Source organism: Syngnathoides biaculeatus, chromosome 10 (genome assembly GCF_019802595.1).
Source record: "Syngnathoides biaculeatus isolate LvHL_M chromosome 10, ASM1980259v1, whole genome shotgun sequence".
NCBI lineage: Eukaryota > Metazoa > Chordata > Actinopteri > Syngnathiformes > Syngnathidae > Syngnathoides > Syngnathoides biaculeatus.
Window position 1 is genome coordinate 23811793 of NC_084649.1, and position 16557 is coordinate 23828349.

General features: G+C 40.6%; 1 protein-coding gene across 1 annotated transcript; it reads right to left on the bottom strand.

Annotated features, from left to right (window-relative positions):
- Positions 1-2386: 2386 nt before the first annotated feature.
- Positions 2387-13484, bottom strand: LOC133507378 (immunoglobulin-like and fibronectin type III domain-containing protein 1). The gene is made up of 19 exons (XM_061832334.1): positions 13274-13484; positions 10092-10214; positions 9864-10003; positions 9658-9757; positions 9435-9480; positions 9169-9364; positions 8989-9102; positions 8747-8909; positions 8405-8677; positions 6680-6804; positions 6286-6427; positions 5871-6164; positions 5252-5428; positions 5065-5193; positions 4651-4959; positions 4049-4134; positions 3783-3975; positions 3412-3708; positions 2387-2733 (listed from the first exon to the last, which is right to left on the bottom strand). The coding sequence occupies exons 1-19, from the start codon at positions 13302-13304 to the stop codon at positions 2387-2389; spliced, it is 3285 nt and encodes a 1094-aa protein (XP_061688318.1). The 5' UTR covers positions 13305-13484.
- Positions 13485-16557: the final 3073 nt, after the last annotated feature.

The following is a 16557-nucleotide window of genomic DNA, read 5'->3' on the forward strand; positions in this document are numbered from 1 at the left end:
CTCTCTCTCTCTCTCTCTATCTCTCTCTCTCTCTCTCTCTCTCTCTCTCTCTCTCTCTCTCTCTCTCTCTCTCTCTCGCTCTCTCTCTCTCTCTCTCTCTCTCTCTCTCTCTCTCTCTCTCTCTCTCTCTCTCTCTATATATATATATATATAATATGATGGCAAACAACAATGCGTGACTATTTCAAAACAAACTAATACAGTTTGGCTACGCAATAAAAACGTCCAAATTTTGTCATTGGTGGCCGTGTGATTTTTTAAAAAACATTTTCATTATTAATTTTGCTCTATAGGAAAATGTCACCATCTTGTTCCCAAGGATTTCAAAATAGAACGCACCAGCTATTATTAACACAAAGGTTCCATATAACTTATTTTGAAAGCAATACACGGCTGAAGGTGAGTTTCAATTTCCGGGAAGGGGCACTCAAACATGCCACGGTAAGAAAAAACGGGGTCGACATTTCATATTTATACGTATGACACCACCTGATGGGTGACAACAAGCAACGTTTTAAAAGTAAGTCTTGCAAATCATCCAAACGTTAAGAAAAAAAAAAAATTCTGACTATTGCCACCACCAACACAGGTCTTTAGCCAATTAACGGAACCGGAATGCGCACTTGACGGAGTTGATTTTTATTTTCCATGTAAGTCGAACATTGTTTCATAGGTGTGGGGGAACCCAAAAAACGTTTACTTCACGGTACCTTCACGGCCCAATCGAAGTTTGGAGGTACCCAAATGTGCGCAACAATCTAGTATGAGCATGGGTGTAAAGCAAAAAAATACAATTGGTAATTCCTTGCTGCACACAAGGTGCTTCACCATCGCATACATAATAAAGTTGCTGCTATGGAAAAAAACAACAGCCCCTGGTGTTCGTAACTAGGGAAACAATCTTTTGTCGCATCACACAGCCTGTTTGTGTGTGTGTGTGTGTGTATGTGTGTGTTATTGAACCTTAAACAAGATGCGATCATTATAAAGAAAAAAGTGGTTTGCCTTACAACATAACAAAAATGATGCCCAGGAAATGAAAGAGGAAAAAAAAAAAAACACCGGCTTTTTGTTTCATTCCTTGACTGTGTTTGTGGATTTTGATGACAAAGGATTACCTAAACTTTCCTTTTCTTTTTTTTTCTTTTTTTTATCCACAGGTACATCCACCCAACCATGTTCTGGACCACTTACTCCGACAACAGACATACTGGAACCGATCTCAGCTTTCACAGGTACATATGAAATAAAAAAAAAATATAGTAAAGTATTATTATTATCATTTCAAATGTAATTCATTTACTGACCACGCTCTTATCTCAAAACATTTCCCCATTCGAATCAAAGGAATTGCAATTGAATTGAATTCCGGTCCCCCCAAAAACAAATGTTTTTATTTTCAAATAAAGTAGCAGTGTATATATACTCATAAAAACATAATAAAAGTGAATGTAACTGGATTTATGAAGTGCGACCAAACTGTTTCACACACACAGGGCTTCAGAACATTAATATATGCTGCGCTTTTAATGAGCTGTCTTGTGACGCCGTTCTTGTGCTATTTAAATTTCCCAATTGCTGACACTTGTTGCCGCCGGTCGGCCGCTCATGAAAACCAGTTGCACAACCCTGCAAACTGCATGATAGTTGAGTTCCCTTTCACGTTGCTCACTGTTTGGTGGGCCTTACCAAAATCTGCTGTTACCATGACTGAACTACCATGTTAGCGAAAGTTAATGATGGACTACAAATTTGGGTTATATGGTCAGAACTCCAGCGTACACCAAAGACCCCATGTAATTCCTAATGAGAGAGTCCCTAAAGATTCTACATAAAACTTTCTGAAATGACACTTTATTGGTTTATCACAGCTACAAAACAGCAGATCGTTGTCATAGCTGCGAATGAATTCAAAAGAAAACTGCTGCTGCTGTTCTGCTGTCGCTTTCGGCGTTCATATCGTTCGCTCTGTAAACAAACACATGGTTCATATATATTAGAAAAAAAACAAGCCTTTCAATGATGTTCCACACCAAATGTGAGGGCATAACAGTGCCTGAATTGCTCCATCATTTTTTTTCCACTCCAAATGGGGGCGAATCTTAAGCTCCGTTTTATAAGTCCAGCTTTTGCTCGCAACACAAAGCAAAAAAAAAAATAAATAAATAAAAAAAATCACCCAAGTGATCCCTTGTAAGTGTAAAAATGTTTATGACAACATACCAGTGTATTTATATTCACATTAAAAAACATGTAAGAAGAAAACCCTAAAAACCATTGCTATGAATTTCGAGATTTAGTGGAGATTTTATCCGCAAAGTTGATATGTTCCACAAAAAGCTCCGACCTATGAGAGTGGAGCTACAGTGAGCAAAGTGCAATCTTGTCACGGATCCTTGTATTTACCTCTGACGTTCAGTATCATGGAGCACTCCGCTGATCCCAGATGGTTCTGGACCACAACTTTGTATTCACCACCGTCGATGGCGCCCACCCTCAGAATAAGCAGCGAGCAGACCCCGTACACATTGGTGATGTAGTAGTTGGTGTTGGTGCTCAAGTCCACATTGCCGTGGTACCAGGCCACGCGGGGCACTGGGGCGCCTTTGACCGCGCAGCTCATGTGACACTCGTAGCCTTCAGGAGGCGCATGGCGCCTCAACGGGGTGATGAATGACGGCGCTGATGATAAGTCCAGAGATTTTCTCGGTGGTACTGTGACCTCGAACTTTTCTGTAGCGCAAAAGTAAGAAATAATAGATGTTGTTCACACATTGAGTTTGAAAGTCCAGTGGAATCTGGAAAGGGCTTTTCACACTACGCTGTCGATGAACCCATTTCCTGTTTATGTGCGGTGAGGACAGAAAGGACGTGTCCCGGTGTGATGCAAGATGTGACCGTTTACCGTGACGATCTACACCTCAAGTTGAAAAATACTCAACTCAAGAGTGGTGTCGCGGTGACATATGGCGTCGCATCCTATAGGAGAGGGGTTGGCGAAATAATTTCAGGGTGCTAACGGCAATAAATCAACCAGCTGGAAAAGCGTTCCTGTTGCTTCCTGTTACACTGCTACACAAGCACTTCAAAATACGGGTAAACTTGTACTGGGGTTCTGTCGTCTACGTGCACTGCCCCACAGCGAACCCCAAGAAAACCAAATGCCATGTGAAAAGGTTGTAAAAGTTGAAGGCCCCAAGAGTTTTTTTTTTTTTTTTTTTTTAAATCATTTGACATTTGGACGACATTAAAATTGATTTAAAAATCCAACCAAAGTGGTGGTACACCGGCTTGCCAGAACAGATTGTGTTCAACCTAAGATCTAAAATATGAAGATATCACAGAGGATGCTCAAAACAGTAACGTACATCACAGGAACATAGAGTATTTCATATTATCAGGACTGCTTACCCCTTTCCTTCTTGATTTCAAATGCCGGCGACAGAGACGGCGCCGAAAGGCCAATGTCATTTTTTGCAAAAACCCTGAAGTGATATTGCCGCCCGGGCACAATGTCCACGACGGTGAACATGTTGTTAAAGATCTTTTCAGCCACCGTCCTCCATGTGTGCTTGAAGGAATCGCGCTTCGATACGACATAGTGGAGCCTGTGATCCTTGGTCTCGTCTGGAGAGGGTGCCCAGGACAAAGTGACTGTTCCTGGGACGTTCTGATCCAGCTCCACAGGACCTGGAGGCTTGGGGTCATCTAGAATTTACGTGGTAAAGAAAAACAGATTTGTGCTTCGTGTTCCTTTGCGTGTCAGTAATGGTGACGTTTACCTGTTACTCTAATTTCAACGTTGAAGCTCTCTTGTCCGACGAGATTCTTGACCATAATGGTGTAGATTCCAGAGTCTGAGCGCTCAGATGTCGGGATCAGCATTTGAGAAGCTTTATCAGAGGTGGTGACCGTTACATGCTTGGGCACTAAAGTACCATCTTTATACCAGGAGACCTCTGGAAAGGGTGACGCCTGTTCGACAAACCTATTTGTTAAAATTGATATGTTTAAAAATCCACCGCGACGATGGGTTATTTTATAATACCTCAAAGGGGATGTTGAGGCGAATGGTGTTTCCTGATCTCACGACCACGAAGCTCTTCATGTTGCTATTTTTGAATTTTGGGTGGACTGTAGGGGTAAAAATAAAACCACAGTGTCACACCGGTTGTTGATTGAAAGACTTTTTGTTTTTCATTGGGTTAATGTCTTTTCTTTTATTTGTATTCTTAAATGCAGCAGGTAGGCCGCTTTTTTTTCCCCCCACCCTGCATAATCCCTCGGACCTCATTTCTATCCCACCGTGCTGGAATTGATTCAGCCACAGAGCGGCCCAACCACTTCCTTTGTGTCCAGCAATTTAAATATAAAACCACATGAGCAGTCTATCAGTTTGTGAACATAACACACAGCTGGAACAAAAAGAATCTTTTCTTTACCAAGCGAGTGTCATGCTGCCAAAATTGCCACGCGAGGTTCTGCGATTTGCCCACCTCCTGAATCAGTATTGTTATAAATTCACAAACATGCCTCGGCCGCTGATGAATATTTCCGAACCCTCAAATATAGTGTAAAGGTCTGGAAAACCTGAATGAATCATTCCTGACAGACTTGTAGTAGATAATGTCCTCAAGTCAGTCTTCTTACCAGGGAGGGGCATGGCAATGATGTGATTGTCAAAGCCTTGAGGTTCTCCATTGCCTCCGTAATTGGTCGAAAGAACTCTCACCCAATAGGCAGCCATGGGCTTCAAACCACGCACAGTGTAGGTGGTGGGAGTAATTGGGATATCGTTGCATCGATTCCATTCTGGACTCTCTGTGGGTCTGATCTCCACATAATATCCCTGCGGTTCATCCTCCGACCCTTTCACTTCCTTGGGTTTATTCCAAGCCAGCGACATGGTCGTGTAGTTGCTGGATGTCACTCTCAGATCAGTGACTTTGCCGGGGGGTTCTTCAATGACAGTAACGTACGGTAAGGAGACTTTAAACAACACGAAAAGTTCAAAAGTAGGATTCTGTCATGAAAAGACATGAGAGTAAGATGCCACATGCATACTCATGGGATCTCTTGCAATCACGGTGTCAGATGGAATGCTTGGATCCCCGGGACCGGATAGGTTGACTGCTGACACCCTGAATTCATATTCTGCCCCCTCAAAGACATCCTTCACCTCATACTTGGAGTCTAGGGGAAAATGTGTTTTATTATTGGCCTGTTGCAGCCCATTAAATGATTGCCATACCTTTTATTGGTCCTCCTTGGTTTACAAGGCTCCAGTAATTACTGCCTTTCTTCCTTTTTTCCAAGTTATAGCCTACTATTTTGGTCCCTCCAGTGTTGCTTGGAGCACACCACGCCAGACCAATGCACTCTTTACACACACGGACCACTTTTGGTGCCAAAGGAGTTCCCGGATAACCTGTAACACAACCTTTCTTGAGTTTTAACTGGCCAGAGTAATAGGCAAGGGCGCATATTAAAGACTTACGTAACTCTCCGGCTGGTATGTCTTCTGTCTGCAGGTAATCACTAACACCTTCCGAGTTTCTAGCTCTAATCCGATAGTAGTATCTTTTTCCAGGGTCCACATCAGAGTCTTTATAAATTGTTCTGCTGCCACTTATCTCCCCGATATTGGACCATTTGTTACGTCCCACTTGTTGGCGTTCTATGATGTAGTTTGTGACTGCACATCCGCCGTCATCCTTTGGCGGTTTCCATTTGAACTCAACAGATGTCACAGCACTCTCTATAATGTCCACGGGTCCTTGCGGTGGTGTGGGTTTGTCTGTGGACGGAATCATTATTTTGCTACCACAACCTACCATGACAGCACCATACTGTAGGTCCCTGTGACTCACCCAGGACAATAAGTTGGGAAATTGCTTCTTTTGTACCAAATTCATTCTTTATTTTTATTTTGACCTCACCACTGTCTTTCCTTTGGCATTTTGCAAGGTGCAGTTTGCTCTCAGTGGGCGATTTTTCAATCTTCACATTTAAGGCATTCAAAAGAACGTCGTTGTCCTTGTTCCACTGAACGCTTGTCGGTTGTCCGCCCGAGAATTTAAGCTTCCATTCAGCAGTTTCGCCCGCTTTCACAGTCACTGGCTTGATGAATTTTCCAAGTGCGCAAGTGTCAATCTTGGGTGGGTCTTTGGGGTAAGGGGGAAAGATTTTTTTGGGTTTATTAAAAAAAATCCATAACCAAAATCTTTACACCTCTCCACCACAACCCCCAAAAAGGTTTCAGTTGAGCGTCCTTTTAATTCTTACCTTGAATATTCAGCGTGGCCTCGGATTTACGTCCATCTGACTCAAAACGATACACAGCTACATCCTCCTTTTTACAGCAGTCAATTATCAATTTGTGATGGGCTCCATCTTTTATAATGCTGACCCCATCTGTGTTGGTAAGCTGGTCAGATGAAAACTCATTATTTTCAATCCTTACAACCACCGGTGAAGATTGTTGATGAAGTGACATTTGAAGAGATTGTTTTCAAAACGAGACATAGGCATTTTTTGCAGATTTACGAAACTCGCGCCAAAATTATCCATTCGGAGCTGGATAATTTTGGCGCGAGTTTCGTAAATCTGAAAAAAATGCCCATGTCTCGTTTTGAAAACAAACTCTTCATTTAGCAAAAGGATATTAGCTATTACTCACCAGTTTTCCATTTTTGTACCACCTTCCTTCAGAATTCTCAGTGCTTAATTTACAGTACAGCTCTGCCGCTCCACCAGTAATAACTGTGGTATCTGACAGCCCACTGACAAACCGAACACCTTGATCTGAAAAGTAACAAGAAGGAGAAAATTATAACAATAATGGAAAGGAAAATCTTGATGTCAGTCTTCTACAAACTACCCAGACTTTAAAATTGGATTATCAAAGGAAATATTTCCATACCTTTTGTTGTGCTGGAGTCTCCTAATCCTGTTTGTAACAGCCGTCTGCCTGCACCAACCTTCCGGCTTTCCAATTCTCCGCTTCCCAGGAGGTTGTTATTCTTCTCACCTTTTCCCTCACCGGGGCCCCCGTCGGTTTTCCGGCCACAGTCGTCACCGGAGCCATCTCTCTTGGTCATATCGGTCTTTCTGCTAGAATCCTCACCTTCTCCATTGTCGATATTCCCTCGAGACTGATTTGTTTCTGAAATGTGAAGCATTTAAACAACTTAGGGTCAGATAGACAAGAAGTGAATTATTTTGTCACAAGCAGTATATAGCTATGTAGTATTTAGTATAGTGCTGTTTGTCGGTGAGTAGTGTCATGCACTTACTTACGAACTACACAGCTGCATGGAACCATTATAATGGTTTCATTGTTATTATTACATTATTACATTTAATTATGACGCATGCTTGTAAATTATGCGGAATTGTAAATGTGTGTGTTTTAGACTGCACCACTTTGATCGCCCTGATCGGATCGGCCGATATTTTTTTTTTTTAACTTTCTTTTCATTTTTTGCATTTTTTACTTATTGGTTTTGATGCCATAATTTGCCGATCCGATCAATGATGCCATTGATCAGCTCAGAGAAAGACATTCACTCCACGTAGCTGTCGTGCACAGGACATCTGAATCCAAAAGATATTTTTTATACAGTACTACTTATTTTTGTGTGTGTCGCTTTTGACATAATACTGTAAATATCTGACAGCCAATAAAGTTCTATATATATATATATATTATTTAAAAGAATGCAGTGGGAGAGATAAAGCGGCTGAGAGACAACACTTAATGTGCAGTTCAGGCGACAAGACAAATCTGCTTTTTCACAATTGCACGATGTCCGACAATAACAATAAAATCCTGTATTGTCATACTAGCGCATCTCATTATTTGTGATCATTGGGGCGTGATGTACGGATTAGAGACGGTGGGACTGAAGAAACAACAGGAAGCAGAACTGGAGGTAGCAGAACTGAAGATGCTGAGGTTCTCGCTTGGAGCGAGCAGGTTGGATAGGATTAGAAATGAGCTCATTAGAGGAACAGTCAAAGTTGGATGTTCTGGAGACAAGGTTAGAGAGAGCAGATTGAGATGGTTTAGACATGTTCAGAGATGAGAGAGTGAGTACAAGCCGAAAGGAAAAGAAGAAGAAGATTATTATTTTACCATTATTTTTTTTTCTGTCACTATGCCTCACTGGTATAAATAGATGGACAAAGATATATTTATTGTATATATATATTTTTTTTTTTGAGCAATTAGGTACACGAGTATATATATATACATATATATATATAGTAAAAGAAAAGATCATATACATCGACTCATTGCTCCGTGTGTGTGTGTGTGTGTGTGTGTTTTAATATTTACGATCCTTTTATTTCTAATGCATTACTGAGGTATCGTTAATTTCTTTAAAATAAAATAACTCACCTTCCACCATCAGAGATGCACAGCAAGATGCAGTGCCAGCAATCGCATAATATGCTCCCTTATCAGCCTCGGCACAGTGTTTAATTGTTAGTGTATGCGTCAACTTGTCTTCCGACATGCTCATCTCATATTTGTCGCCGTGTTCAAGCGACGAGTCTGGCGTCGACCACGTTACTTTGTTGAGGGGTGTTGACAGGATACAATGAAAAGTGGCGTCTTTGTTTTCCGAGACCTTGGCATTTTTCATCTTGTCGACAAACTCCACCGCGGGAACTATAGGAAAGGAAGCACACAAATATTGCACTGACAGCATTTCTTTATCGAAAAATTGGAATCGCATACCTTGGAAGTCCGAAGAAAGCACGTTTATCTCTCCAACATCAACCTGATAGAAACCGGCATCTTCCGGCTGGGGATCTTTGATGGTGAAACAATATTTGCTTCCGCGTTTCTGCAGGCTAATCTTTGAGTTCCCGTTATTGCCGTACGGAACTCTGGTACCGTCCTTATCGAGCAAAGAGCTCACGTATTAAAAAGCAGTCATTACTGTTTTCAATATGAAATTGTCTGCAATCGTAGCTCACCTTGTACAGATAAATAGTGCTCTTAGGATCCAGTAAGTCCATCTCGAGGCTGAATTCTGCATTTCCATTAGGTTTTACTTCGATTTGTTTCACATTTCTGAGGTTTTCAACAACCTTGAGAAAGAATGGTTTTTAATTGGATGACAGTTGACATTTACAGGTGTTGTAAGATTGCAGTACCTTTGCCTGTTCATCTTCCCTTTCCTTTTTCATCTGATTCAATCTTTTCAGCAACCAGCGAAAGTCTGTAACCCCAAAGTCCAAGCATATTCTTTGATAGTCTCTCTTAGGTGCACTGAGAAGCACTTCCAAGAGTTTCGGGTCAATCTCTCCCTCTTTCTGTGGCGGCAGTGGTTTTTTCTTAGCGACGACATTGCTGAGCAAACAACGTGGCTTCATGTCGGTTATGGCCAATCATTTACGACAGATCTTTGTTTCAAACTTACGTTTTCTTGAGCATCGCTCTGAAATCTTGTGGCGCCTCCTCCTTTCCTGGAAAAACGACAACAAAACACCGGGTATACAAAAACTACTGAGTACCAACCGAAAGCCACCTCGGGCATATTTATGGTCATATAAATCTCAAACCCTCATCGACCTTTGTCTTCTAACTGGAATACGTTAAGATCTTTTAACAATAGGGTTTGAATTATCAATGCCGTCTCTCACCTTTAATAATCTTGAGGGTGGTGGAGCAAACAGCCGTTCCATATTCGTTTGTGGCAAAGCATTTGTACGTGTCAACGAGGTCTGCATTTGCTTTCGGTATCTGCATACAGAGTGCGTCATCGGTGTACATTCTTAGATATTATGATGCCTTTTTAAATGTAAAGGCGTATTTCGCGTGGGTAGCGGCTTCTGCTTTTATTTGTCACCTCAAGGATGTGTTCTTTGTTTTTTTCATCATATCTAATCTTGTAGTTCTCCGGGTCGTTGACGTCTCCCTTGTTTCGCCCCCACGTGACACTCGGCGCCGGCTCACCAGTGACGATTGCTTTGAAGAAAGCCCTTCTCCCTCAATTTTGGGGGAAAGAAATGGCAGAATTTTAGATACTTTTAGAAACTGAGAGTGTTGTCTTTGCCATTTTCACTCTGTTCCTTACCTTCATGGACAATCATGGCTGCCGGCTTCCGTGTGAAGTCAGGTGTCGATTTTCCCACCGGAACTTGCTGGACAACTTGAGTAATCACGACGCCGTAAACCTTGGACTTCCTCGTTATGGCCACTAACAGGCAAAGAAAAATGATTAAGCAGTTTAAATGTAAGGAGAAGATGGTTGGCTTAGGATGGCCCTTTGAGTTATTAATTATTAGAGTTGTTCACTCAAACAAATAAATTACAGTCTTTAATGCATCAAACTATTAAGTCAGGTGCAATGGTAAATTCTAAACATTCGGGAATTTCAACACTGATCGCAGTTATATCGGAATTCCACAAGATGGCGCCTTCTCCCTTCTGATCTTATGAACAAAATTAATTACACAGTATGACCGGGGTCCTTGGCCCAAATCGCAACATATGTGCAATGTTTGATTCAGTGAAGTGAATGATCTGTGTAAGTGACCTGCTGCATTTGTCTACGTAATTAAATGAAATTAATTAAATGTGCTTTCATAACAACAAAGTAGATTTAATGGTATTTTTAGACGCCGCTGAACACAAGGCGACGGCTCTCAGTCGGCAAGCGAACCAAATGATTAAGCGGCGTTGGAAGTTAAATGGAGCTACGAGACAGATTTGAGTCATGTGACGAAGAGTTTTATAAAGATGACTCAATAGCAACTTTGTGCAGCAGGTGTTGAAATAAACACCATCTGTTGCTACAGTACACGCGTGAAGGCATCATACTCCACGGTGACTCATATCTGCTTCATGCACTGTGGCCTTAACTTTTCCAATGACTTAGTCAACCTAAATGATGTTGATTTCATAAAACACCAATATAATACAAGCGTTAGCCATCTGGAACTGTCAATGTAAAATGATGTTTGATTCATAAAACAGTCATGTAAGTGTTTGCCATGCGAATGAGGAAATGGTGAAAAATTTGATTTCAATTCAGTTGCTGGTTCTTGGTAGAGGTGTTACACAGTTTTGACATTTCACGACTTATTTTTTATGTAACTTCAGATCCTATTTCAAAACCATTTTCCCTTAGGAAATAATGATAGGGTGAATTAATCCACTGGAGGTGTGGGGGTGGGGGTGGGGGGAGGGTCATCTCCAAAACCATTTGCTGTCCAGACAATCAATGTTTAGGTAATATTATAATATATTTACATACATTGATGGGTTTCTTCTTATTACTTATACCTAATCAACTGACAGGCATATTACGCGTGGACCACTTTTCTTGTTTGCTACTGCTGATTATTGTGTGTCGCTATGTGCTAATGAATAAGGTTGTATGTCTTGTCCTTTGAGTTACTCAACCTTGCTCACCTAGTTTGACTATTGTAACTTGGGACTTTGTTGAAAACGTGGGGTGTCGACGCACTCTTGACTGCTCTAAATGCGAGAAGACAACTGTGACTTCTTATAAGGAATAGTTTCTATAAATTGAACGTCTGTTGTTCTTAGTTCTTGTTATTTTGTTTGCTGTTCTTCTCAGAACCCAACACGGATGTCGAACCAGGGCGCCACGGACTGCCGGAGACAAATGCCTTGTGTGTTGTTACATTCTTGGCCATTAAAGCTGGGTCTGATTCTGAACTTGAAGATATGACTTCAGAATTCTTTACGACTTTGCTCATAGGCTATGTGACTTTAACCCAAGAGAACGTGACCAAGTAACGTTTCTTTATACGTTGGTGCAAGTACTACAACACGGCCTCACACCGTCGGGTCTGCTTTTACGACGTTGCCACGTTCAGTTGTCACTCAGAGAAGGCAGGTGATAATGCTAATAATGATATTATCATCGGGTGTCTTTTGGGACAATTCTGAGTGACGGGGGAAAAGCTTTCCTCCATTCAGCAGCTGAAAATGAGCAGAATTGCTTTGACAATGTGAAGAAGCAGCTCCAAAGTGAACTTCAAAGTGAAACCCGAGCCTCCCGCTCTCTCTGAAGTCACACATTAGCACATACATCCCAAGGTTGTCTTATTATTTTACCATTACCAGAGAGTTTCTCCAAGATTACACGTTCATCAGTACATTTTTCGGCAAGGACTTGCCTCCTGTAAGAGGGCGTACGTGCTGAATATTCATTAAAACCAATGCGTCATCTCTCCAGGGGTGCTACTGCTGTGCATTTGTATCATTCAAATGCAGGCAGGACTTGCAGTAAGCGTGTTCCTCGAGCGCTGATTCACGCTAATCCAAAGTCTGCCAGGACGGCGGCAGCTCGTTTAGTTCTGCATACCAAACACTATTCTTTTAATTTGGACTTGCAGCGGGCTCGAGGAACCGTGAGAATTAGTTGGCTGTATCAAGCTGATATCCGCGTCATGATGAGCCACTAATGGGGGCATCGGAAGTTTTTGTCTGCAGGTTGACTTGTCAGTGAAATGAAGTCGATTTTCTTCCATTAGGATAAGACAAAGGAAGACGGCTCAAGTTAAGATGCTCTTCAAATAATTTGGAAGGGATTGGGCAAAAGTATGTGGGATGAATTACTCACAGGTACAGTAACAAAGCAGGGACAACACAGCTTTCGTTTCTTCCAGTGATACTTTCAGGTCAGAATGCTCCAAAAGTGGTACACTTTGGAGTTCGACAAAAATGTTCAGAAGACTAATACTTCAAAGGTCAAACGTAAACGTTAAAACTCTAAATGTAAAAACCATCCCCTTTGTGCCATCGGCAAAAGTTATGATTTTGCAGTTTAAAAAAAAAAAAAAAGAATCTGCCACCACATACTATAAAAAAAAAAAAAATTATTTCATTTACGTCACAGATTGGTAGGTTTCATTTTTGTACTTCTATGACAGTTAAGAATGTTGAAATTTTATATTCTGTCTTTGTACGCACATCACTGGCATAGAGAGATGAGGATATTTTATACTTTTATGACAAATTAAGTGAAAGTGGATGCACCCGTGATGTTTGTGTGAGTGTCACGACATTCTAGTTGCACATCATTGCTATGGTTTGTGCAGTTTATTTTTTTTTTTTTTTTTGGTGATGGCATCTGAATGGGGGGGGGGGGGGTGGGGTTAGAACAACCAGCTTTGCTTATTGTATTGTGTTCACCTTTACAGGTTTCACTGCATGCTTTCACAACATTGGAAATTTCCATTAAAACAATCTGCAACGCACTAAAATGCAGGCACACAATTTCACCTTTTGACGACTCCATGGTTTTTAAACTCATTGCTTCAGTTTATCTGAAACAAAGGAAAACAAATAATCATGTCTGCGTCACAGGAATACTCTCTTTATAACAATTGTTTTGTTTATAGACAATTCTGGAAAACAGAAAAAAAAATCAGTGAGTGACCATTAGAAAGGGACCCCAAAAGCACCGTCAATAAAGTTACAGTAAATTCTAATCTAATTTTATAAATATTCGAAGTGAACTGTACATAAATATGTGCTGTATACTGTCATGCCTGTCAACAGTAAATAATAAATGTGAAATTTCTGTAACACATGGATATCCTGTCTTTCATTTCTATCATAGGAGGTATTTATGTCTTACTAGTGTTGAATATCTGCAACAACCTATCACGTCCATGCTGGCGAGAAAAAAACTTGGACCGATGGATATTGCATCGGCTCCACAGTCCCCCACGCAATTTTTGAAGTGAATCTAAGTATGTTTCGATAATGATTCGTTATGGATGCTATGTGCAAGAGGTTGGAAACTCAATAAACAGTGTGATCTGCAAAACATGGAGAGCGCAATATGGCGGTCATTGACTGACTACTTTGGAGCCAGAGCCCCAAAAGTATCTCCTGAATAATTCTCGTTTATATTAGCCGGGACCAATTTGGTGGAATCGCGATAAATACTACTGTGGCTCGTCGTGAGCTCCCGTCGAGGTAAATTGCCGACCACCCCGGTTGACCCTCGAAGGTAATGATCGCTCCATGGATCGAGGCCCATGTGACTTCACGTGATTTTGAAAAGGATACAACCCCGTTGCAAATTTCAATCTGACCAGAAGGATGCGTTGGGGCCAGTGAAGAGAGATGCCGCCTCGTGCTAAATTGACTCATCGCTCAAAGTAGGTTTGAAGTGGGTGCGATTGTGTGCTGCCAATGCATGTTGTTGCACTTATACCGCGTCCTAGTGGTGGTTCTTTTTCAGTTTCAACAAAAACGTCTTGTGGATATTGATAGCATTGCTTTAAATTATGAGGACTTGTGTCGTCTAGCTAGTCATACTTTCTGCTGGTTAGCGCTAACATGGTGGTTACGTGTGTCAGTGCTCCGGGACTGAAGTAGTCTGTAGGATTTTCAAAAGTATATACAGTTTGTAGGGTAATAATAATTGTAACCCCCCAGCCCGAATGAATTGTATATGCCTACCGTAATACTGAAGTCTGGTGTGGCAAAAAAAACAGGTGTACATGGGTGCTAAAAATGGGATCATGGGTCATGAGAGGGTTTGAAACCAAGCCTTTGAAGGTTTTGCCATCTTTACGTATCAAAGTATGATATCAGCATATCGGAGTGAGGATGACTGACTTGCTGGAACACTGTAAATATGGAATGCGAGACACCCATGGACCGGGGCCACCGTGATCCCTTGGAGTCAAGTGGCTGTGAACCAAACATAGGCTGGGGGCTCTATGTCTTTAGGAAATACTTATCCCAGTGCACATATATTTTATGTCACCATTTTACGTTCACTTCTTTTTAAGATCAGCAAGAGGAGAAAAAAAAAAAAAATTCAATTCACGACCTTTTAGAAAAAGTAAGACAAATTGGACCGAGCCATGAAAATGCATCTGGAAATGACTAACGTGGAAACTCAATAATGGAACAATTTAGAGTTCAACAAAAGTTTGAAGGCTGGGAAAAAAAAAACGCCTTAAAAGTCAAATAAAACTTGGGGTTCATATTAGCAAAGACTGAATCGATGCAACACGACTCTTCTTGTTTATTGAAGGGTTTTCACCTTAATTGAAAAGGTTTCTTCATTTCTAAATTTAGAACTCAAAAGCCTTTTTTTATTAAAGGTGAAATTTCTTCAACAAACAAGAACAATCCAGTTGCCTCGATTTTAAACTTTGCAGATTACTATGGCGCAAACAAATGAAAATCTACATTTGGCCGTGGAGTTCGGTGTAAGAGCTCACAAGTATTCCTCTGCAGATATCTTCCCGTCTGTTAGGCACTTTCAAAGAGCGATTTTTAAGTTTTTTTTTTGTAATTAAAAAAAAATGTTTTTAGTTTTTCTTCTTTTAGAACTATTTAAAATATTGCAACTTTTTAGTGTTGTAAAATGTTCAATGTTGGAGTTGTGCTGAGGGACAATGATGGCGTTTTGTCTTTTACTTAAGTTATTTTAGTAACAAAAGTGCATTATAAAAATTTGAATGTAATCACAGTATCTCTGTGTCTATTATTGCCTTTTTTCATTTTCATCTTAGGTACCTCAACAGCGAGACGTTGATGAAAAATACATAGACGACGATCATAAATTAAACGTTTTACAGTCTCCAATAACTGAGAAAACAAAATCCTCTTTAAGCTCATTCAGGTCTCTTAGATATTTTTTCAAGTCAGTTTAACTGGCGAAGATTTAATAAATGATGTATTACATAAATGTCCACAATCCAGCAAGAAATTGAAATGAAGGCTACAAAAATTGACAGTGGAAGATGATAATTTCCTGTTCAGTTATTAATTGTAATAACCAACTGACAAATATAGTCCACAAAGTCATCATAAATTATTGGAGGTTCTCCATCATCACACATGTATGAATCACATTTACCAGGTATTTAATATTTAGAGCAAAGTCATATTTAAACTCCATTACTCTGTCATCTGATAGCTCTTTTATTCTCTTCATCATCCCAGAGCATTTTGTCTTAAAGTAATGATTAAAAAATGCTTTGTTGATTCTTTAAAATGGATCTAGCTCCCGTGGTTTCCTGTTCATCAGTTGAATATTCAACAGCATTCATTTTCAAATATTCCCAAATATAATTGACGAGTAATGAAAATTCAACGACTTACTTTTAACCCTTGGTTGTTCTCGTGGAGCCGTCCGTAGCCGCTGCCGTTGCCTTTTGTCTTTACTGTAACATCGAGGGCGATGGGGACCCTTTTTGTTGGGCAATAAAAGACTGAAAGCCCTACGGTGTTGAAAAGTACTTGGTAAAAAGCCATACAACAGCAGTAGTAAAGGGCGGTGGCGGTTCCTTTTTCACGTCCTAAAAAAGTGATAGCTTCAAAGTTGGATTGGAAACATCATCGCAACTTAATCTGCTATTAGGCACCTCTGACAAACAATATACATAGTTACTGATGACAAAATGAAATGTCTGACGACAACAGTTTGACAGTTTGGAAAACAGATTGATATTTGGCAGGATGCCACTCATGCATCTGACGTATTTCTGTGACATCCATGCTGAGGAGCTAAATTCGCTCTCGACTGCAATTTCCCA

Coding starts and splice junctions, on each gene's coding strand:
- LOC133507378 (XM_061832334.1), bottom strand. CDS start 13,304: ATGAGTTTAAAAACCATGGAGTCGTCAAAAG. Junction 9,758..9,863: donor ACAAAGAACACATCCTTGAG/GTGACAAATAAA, acceptor CTCTGTATGCAG/ATACCGAAAGCAAATGCAGA. Junction 9,365..9,434: donor AGAGCGATGCTCAAGAAAAC/GTAAGTTTGAAA, acceptor TTGTTTGCTCAG/CAATGTCGTCGCTAAGAAAA.